This window comes from Oncorhynchus keta, chromosome 34 (genome assembly GCF_023373465.1).
Source record: "Oncorhynchus keta strain PuntledgeMale-10-30-2019 chromosome 34, Oket_V2, whole genome shotgun sequence".
Lineage (NCBI taxonomy): Eukaryota > Metazoa > Chordata > Actinopteri > Salmoniformes > Salmonidae > Oncorhynchus > Oncorhynchus keta.
The window spans coordinates 8,646,611-8,654,472 of NC_068454.1; the positions used below are offsets into that span (position 1 = coordinate 8,646,611).

Consider the following 7,862-nt stretch of genomic DNA (forward strand, 5'->3'; position numbering starts at 1 on the left):
GACCTGAGGGGTATACTACAAACAGACCTGAGGGGTACACTACAAACAGACCTGAGGGGTACACTACAAACAGACCTGAGGGGTACACTACAAACAGACCTGAGGGGTATACTACTGTACAAACAGACCTGAGGGGTAACCTAAACTTGAACATGGGTTGATGGCTTAAACAATTAAATCAATCCATGCCAATTTCAACCATATATTCCCCCCAAAAGTTATTTCTGAACATTTAAGCAAGTTAGCTGGCTAACTCATTGATCCAGCTTTGAGACATACCCCCCCTGGGCTTTTGACCCATGCCCCCTTTTATAAACCTTATATGGCCAACCAGCTCGATGAGCTTGTGGCTGGTGAAGTAGGCAACCAGCTCTGAGATGTGGCTCAGCACCGAGCACACTCCAAATAGCGTGGTGGTCCCTTTCAGGTCCTCCAGGTGCCAGTAGAGGAACGTGAACACAAAGCCGTAGCCGAATCCCATAAACCAGGCCACGAAGAGCACTGAGCCGTACTGCACGCTACACAGCAGCCGAATGAGGTCCTGATAACGAAACGGTTGGCTGACGACACTTTGGGGTTCTAACGATTCCACCGCATGCCCTTTGGGAGATGAAACATCACTGGACGCTTGAGGAGGCTCTGCCTCCTGTCTCTTATCCTCCTCCAGCTGAGCTTCCATTGGCCGGTGGTCACTGGTACTACTCTCAAAGTAAAACTGTGTGGACAATATCAAAGCTACGGCCATCAGGACTCCAAAGACAATAAAGGCTATCTGATAGTTCTTGTAGTCGGGCACGATGCAGCCGGTGCCCTGGATGAAGAGCTTGATGTGGGTGTGGTCGATCCAGATGCCTACGCAGAGCATGGCCAGGCCCCAGCCCAGGGAGCCCCACATCCTCTGCAGGCCGTAGCGGTCCTGGTGGGGGCCCAGGTACTGCAGGGTGCGCGTGTCCACTATGGTGACAGCCGGAGCGCTGAAGAACTCGCCGATGATGATGACTAGCAGGATCAGGAGGAAGATGGTTTCCACCTGGTCGTGGTTGGAGATCATGTGGTAGACTTTGGGAATGGTTGTGGTTGTTGGTTTGGTTGTGGTTAGATTTGAGGGAGGTTTTGAGCTGGCTGTTGTAGTGGGGGTGGTGGAAGGGGAAGATGTTGTTGTTGTGATGTTGGGGGAAGGCACAGGTCTAGTGACAGTGCTGGGTCCAGTGACATTACCACCATCGCTCCTCACATACCTGTGCAGGGGACCGCCCCTAACTGAGTCTGATGCTAAACCGTGTTGATTCGAAGAGAGGGAAAACAAGTCTCCAATCACACCCCTGCGGTCCCTACTGTAATTGGACGGCAGACCGAGGTGGGCAGGGCTGGTGGGGCGTGCGACTGTGGGTTTCCTCTCCACACATGTTATGGAGGCAGGCTTGATGAAGCCGATTCCGCAGTTGAACACCAGCCAGCAGAAAACAGAGAACACAAGCACCACCTTGCCCTTCTTGAAGCGGTCCGCCACCACCCCCCAAAAGGGGGCGCTACAGAATTCGATGAAGTACCGGATCCCGACCAGCAAGCCGCTCTGACTGGGAGTCATCCCCAGCTGTTTGTAGTACACAGGCAGCAGTGGGTGTAGGGACCCATAGGCTGCATAGAAGAAGAAGTAGAAGACCTTGGAGATGAGGAGGTGGTTGTCGATCCGCACGCAGTTCCTCTCCAGGCAGTCATTACTGGGGTTGGAGGAGGGTGAGTCAGGTTTGTCTGTGGGGGGAGACTCTGGACCTTGGGAGGCAGAGGTGGGCCCCGCGCCCACCGGTATCTGCTCCAGGGTGTTGGACAAGGTGTTGAAGGGTTCTGCCAGGACATACTTCCTCTTCTGATACCCCTCGTCATCCGTCAAGATGGCCACCTGGTCGTCACTCGCCATCTCTCTCTCACTCTGTGTGTGTGTGTGTGTGTGTGTGTGTGTGTGTGTGTGTGTGTGTGTGTGTGTGTGTGTGTGTGTGTGTGTGTGTGTGTGTGTGTGTGTGTGTGAGAGGGGAGAGAGAGAGAGAGAGAGAGAGAGAGAGAGAGAGAGAGAGAGAGAGAGAGAGAGAGAGAGAGAGAGAGAGAGAGAGAGAGAGAGAGAGAGAGAGAGCGTGAGAGAACGAATGGGGAGAAAAGGAGAGCAAGAGAGAGACAAAGAGAGAGAGAGAGAGAGACAAAGAGAGAGGAGATAGAGAAAGAACACAAACAACATTGTAAATACAACCTATATTTATCTGATCTTGATTGTCCCTTTCATACTTCAACTATTTGCACATCGTTACTGTACATAGCCACTAATATAACACATTTCTATATTATTTTAAAACCTTTGTGAGTAATGTTTACCCTTCATTTTTTGTATTGTTTATCATGTATTTCACTTGCTTTGGTAATGTAAACATATGTTTCCCATGCCAATAAAGCCCATTACATTTAAAGTGAATTCAGACAGACAGACAGACAGACAGACTTGTGACTTTTTGGAACATGTGGTTTATGGGCTGACAAAAAGCACACCTTCAATTGCTGAACCAGACACTTTTGGTAAACCGTTGGGAAATGGGGCTAGCATGTAAGGACTGACAGCCCATAAGATTGGCATGATCGTTTTACAAACAAATGTTGAAGTTGTCTATTTTTTTTAACATAAATAATATATGGGTCATGGCAAGGTCAGACAGGAGTAACAAAGCTCACCACTGATGAGTCATCACAAGGCTTTTATTATTTAGTAGAAAAATCTAAAACATCTATAACAATAACTTATAAGTGCAGTCAAAAATACAATAATTTGATTAGCAAGACAATTGAGTATGATGTTTAAGCTCTTACATGTTGTTATATAAAAGCCTCGGGGAAAACATATCCATTAGACTACTGCCTGTACAGCAGGATACATGACTCCACATTTCCCTGTAGCGTACCAATAATATAACTGTTAGCCTGTGACTAGCTGTGCATTGCGCGATACAAATATATTCGGGCATTAATGACAAGACAACATCACATAACCATTGATAATAATAAGCTGTTTTTTCACTGCAGCTGGCCATTATTTACTAGGCTATACACCTTTCGTTTGAGACGTTTCTTCTTGCAACAATACATTACAAATGTATATCTATATTCAATGTACAAATGTTATTATTATTATTTTTTTAAACAGAAGGCGTATCTAAACGTGTTATTCTATTTAACACAAATTAAGCCAATAGTAGGAAGTTAAAATTAAAATTAAAAACAGCAAAGCTATTTTCTTACCCAAATTATTGTTTCAATGTCTCAATGTTGTCTGAGTCCGCTTTTCTACAATGTATCTTCTCGAGCCCATAATTTAGATGTCCTATTGGCGACGACTTTCATAGGATGAATATGCGGACAGGCAGCTAATGTCACCGTCAAAAAAAAGCCGTTCTATAATTATACGCTTTCAAACGTATACGGGGTTATTCATGTTGAACACACATCTTTTTCGGAAAAGTCCAGATTGACGTCATTTCTCGGCCGCTCACGACTGCCGGACTATTTCAGAGTTCCAGACTGTTGTGGCGTGTGTGCAGCATAAAATCAGACTGACTGCGCATTTACTCAATGATGATGAATACACTGATAGTCCAAAGTGGCTTCTTGTCCTCGTCTATATTGCTTTCCGCATGTCCAGTTATTTCATTTAAACAGACATAAATAAAAGGCGCAGAGCAGATTAAGCCACTCGCTTGTTAGAATAGCTGCATTTCAAACCAAATCGTATTTGACACATGCCTCGAATACAACAGGTAGATCTTACAGTGAAATTCTTACTTACAAGCCCTTAACCAACAATGCAGTTTAAAATGTATATTTTTATTATATATATATATATATATATATATATATATATATAAAAAATAAGAATAAGAAATAAAAGTAACAGATAAATAGCAGCGTTTGTTCCCCTTGACAGGCTGGTCTCATAGACTGGATGTAACATAGTAAACATCCGGGACACTCAAATGAGTATGATATGTTGCGTTTGGTATGGTTAGATAAAACAGAAGGTTTCTTCAAGCAAAAACGAAAGGAGGATGGTTGGATTAGCTAATTAGCAACTACTTAATATGTTTAAGCTCCTTTGCATCTACTTAGCATGTTAGCTAACCCTTCCCCTAACTCCAAACTCCTAACCTTTACCCTAACCTAGCTAATGTAATCCACCTAGCTAGCGTTAGCCACAACCAATTGGAATGTGTAATATGCACTATGTGGACACCCTTCAAATTAGTGGATTCGGCTATTTCAACTACACCTGTTGCTGACAGGTTACTGAAGAGCTCAGTGACTTTCAACGGGTCACCGTCAAAGGATGCCACCTTTCCCACAAGTCAGTTTGTCAAGTTTCTGCCATGCCAGAGCTGCCCCAGTCAACTAAGGGCTGTTATTGTGAAGTGGAAACGTCTGGGAGCAACAACGGCTGAGCCACAAAGTGATAGGCCACACAAGCTCACAGAACAGGTCCTGAAGCATGGAAAAATCATCTGTCCTCTGTTGCAACACTCACTACCAAGTGTCTGGTACCTACTCACCGTGGGCATACGAGGGCGAGGGAGAACCCAGACCCAGGGTCAACTCTGCAGGGAACAGGCTGTGCTCACTCTCTGGTCACCCTCCCTCGCCGTGAGAGGACACGGAGGCCCAGTGCGAGGCTCGCATTGTTTTAGTTCATGATTTATTACTTGTCATTATTAGAGCAATATTAGTAGATATAGTATTCTAAGGAGTTATTGATAATTCAGTGTTTTGAAATGTGTGCTTTTATTTTGAAGGTAGTCTAACTTGCTTTCCAGAAGTGATGTTAACCCACATTATTTCCTTTTTGGGATCTTTAGGTACGTTTTATATTCACAAATGCAAAAGGGCTAATACAAAACCTTTTTTCACTTTATAAATGAATTTAAACAACATGGTTGTTAAAAAATGAAAAACAAAAAGGCAATTAAAACTAGTATTATTATAATAATAATAATAAAATCCACAAACATTTATTATCCACCCGCACAGTAGGTGGTGGAATGTACATCCAATTTTTTGCAAACACCATTATACAAGAGAAGAAGATGAAGAAGTTTGCAGTCCAAACACTTAAAAGACACACCCTATCCCCTCAGCCCTCAAATGAAGTGGACACTTCTGATGATATTTCATTACGTCTGACGAGAATACACTTGCAGGGCAAAAGAGGAAGAGATAGTTTTTTGGTAGACTGGTTATTGCAGCATAGCTAAATGCTAGCTAACTAGCTATATAACTGTATAATATTGATTGCATTTGTAGTGTCACAGGCGGGCTCATAGCCTGTGGCAAAAATGAGGGGACACCAACAGGTATAGGCCAATCAAAAAGGTTCTTTATTATAAACAAAAAAGTGTTCACTTTAAACAAAGAAAAAGGAATGAGGTGTGAAAGTATCATAATGTAAGGTGTATGTAAAGTGCAGGGATGCGTGAATCTGTTTGTGTCAATATGACGGAGTGAAAACTACGTAAAACTACAAAGGAACAAACAAAACAGGATCATACCTGGAGGAGCAGAGAGAGAGAGACAAGAGTGGTTAGTGAAGCAGTTTAAATACCCTGAGCACAGGTGGCTCCAATCACTAACGACCCTCTTCTGCCTGCAGGAGGAACCGTCCCTGCAATGCAGAGGAGGGGCCGTGACACTAGCTAAATCCATCGTTTGGATCTTTGAACTTTTCTTGAATTAAACAACATCTCTCTAGAAAAATGATCCCAGAGCTGTCCAGTCCCTCAGTGTGTATGAGGGACCCTCAGAGGGTGGAAGAGATCATCAAGGCCATGCAGAAGGCTGGCACCAGCACGATTCAGGTGATTTCAGACTTCAACATGACCCTCACACGGTTTGCCTACAATGGGAAGCGGTGTCCTCCCAGTCACAATATCCTGAACAACAGCAGGCTCATCAGTGAGGAGTGCAAAGCACAGCTGAAGGACCTGCTCAACACATATTACCCCATAGAGATCGATTCCAAACGGACAGCAGAGGAGATGGTGGAGTGGTGGACTAAAGCCCATACTCTTCTGGTGCAGCAGCGCATCAGGAAAGACCTGCTGCAGGATGTGGTGAAGGAGTCCGATGCTATGCTCAGGGAGCTCTACCAGCTGTTCTTTGACCACATGCAGGAGCACAGCATCCCTCTGCTCATCTTCTCTGCTGGGCTAGGAGACGTGCTGGGGGAGTGTTGAACAAATCAAAACATAGTTTGTATTTCAGGTTCTTCGGGGTGGCCGCCATTTGCCTTGATGACAGCTTTGCGCGCTCTTGATATTCTCTCAACCAGCTTCACCTGGAATGCTTTTCCAACGGTCTTGAAGGAGTTCCCACATATGCTGAGCACTTCTTGGCTGCTTTTCCTTTACTCTGCAGTCCAACTCATCCCAAACCATCTCAATTGGGTTGAGGTCAGGTGATTGTGGAGGCCAGATCATCTGATGCAGCCTGGAGGTGTGTTGGGTCATTGTCCTGTTGAAAAATAAACAATTGTCCAGCAGAGTGTAAACCAGATGGGATGGCGTATCACTGCAGAATGCTGTGGTAGCCATGCTGGTTAAGTGTGCCTTGAATTTTAAATAAATCACAGACAGTGTCACCAGCAAAACACCACCAAACCTTCTCCATACTTCACGGTGGGAACCACACATGCAGAGATCATCCGTTCACCTACTCTGCATCTCACAAAGACACAGCAGTTGGAACCAAAAATCTCAACTTTTAACTCATCAGACCAAAGGACAGATTTCCACCGGTCTAATGTCTATTGCTTGTGTTTTTTGGCCAAAGCAAATCTCTTCTTAGTGGTGTCCTTTAGTAGTGTATCTTTGCAGCAATTAGACCATGAAGGCCTGATTCACGCGGTCTCTTCTGAACAGTTGATGTTGAGATGTGTATGTTACTTGAACTCTGTGAAGTATTTATTTGGGCTGCCATTTCTGAGGCTGGTAACTCTAAAGAACTTAGAGGGGGTTTTCCTTTCCTGTGTCGGTCCTCATGTGAGCCAGTTTCATCATAGCTCTTGATGATTTTTGCGACTGCACTTGAAGAAACCTTCAGATTTCTTTAAATTTTCCGCATTGACTGACCTTCATGTCTTAAAGTAATAATGGATTGTCATTTCTCTATGCTTATTTGAGCTTTTCTTGCCATAATATGGACTTATCTTTTGTATACTCCCCTACCTTGTCACAACACAACTGATTGGCTCAAATGCATTAAGAAGGAAAGAAATTCCACAAATTAACTTTTAACAAGGCACACCTGTTAATTAAGGTGCATTCCAGGTGACTACCTCATGAAGCTGGTTGGGAGAGTGCCATGAGTTTGCGGGGCTGTCATCAGGACAAGGGGTGGCTACTTTGAAGAATATCAAATGTGGAATATGTTTTGATTTGTGTTGGCACTTTTTTGGTTGCTGCATGATTCCATCCATATGTGTTGTTTCGTGGTTTTGGTGTCTTCCACGGTTGTTCTACAATGTGGAAGGTAGTACAAGTGGGGAGACACCCTGGAGTGAGTAGGTGTGTCCAAACCTTTGACTGGTACTGTATGTATGCATGTGGGTGCTGTTGTTTGGATATAGATGTTGTTGTCTTCTCTGTATAGATGAAAGTTGAATGAGTTACGGTTTGTTTGTCATGTGGGACCTATCTTTGTCACATGAAGGGAAAGAAGACAGGACAATCTAACTTGACTTTTGCCGTGTCAGTTTGAAATGCCAGTGTTTTTTCTTCGTGTTCTATACACTATACGCCATCTTTTTTGTTTTGTGAGACTTTGTTCTCGCCCTTTTTTTG

The 7,862-nt window shown here is 44.0% G+C and overlaps 2 protein-coding genes across 2 annotated transcripts in view; one reads left to right on the forward strand and one right to left on the reverse strand.

The window, feature by feature from the left end:
• LOC118377983 (major facilitator superfamily domain-containing protein 6-like) overlaps positions 1-3,826 on the reverse strand; it is a gene marked incomplete at its 3' end in the record, with an annotated part of 29,361 nt that extends 25,535 nt beyond the window's left edge. Inside the window, exons 1-2 of the mRNA XM_052492603.1 lie at positions 3,280-3,826; positions 318-1,930 (exon numbers count right to left, since the gene is read on the reverse strand). Coding sequence (XP_052348563.1) covers positions 318-1,918 — 1,601 coding nt within the window. The remainder of the gene's footprint in view (positions 1-317; positions 1,931-3,279) is intronic.
• A 1,440-nt stretch (positions 3,827-5,266) lies between these two features.
• Positions 5,267-7,401, forward strand: LOC118377984 (7-methylguanosine phosphate-specific 5'-nucleotidase-like). The gene has a single exon (XM_052492610.1). The coding sequence runs from the start codon at positions 5,778-5,780 to the stop codon at positions 6,255-6,257; it is 480 nt and encodes a 159-aa protein (XP_052348570.1). The 5' UTR covers positions 5,267-5,777; the 3' UTR covers positions 6,258-7,401.
• Positions 7,402-7,862: the final 461 nt, after the last annotated feature.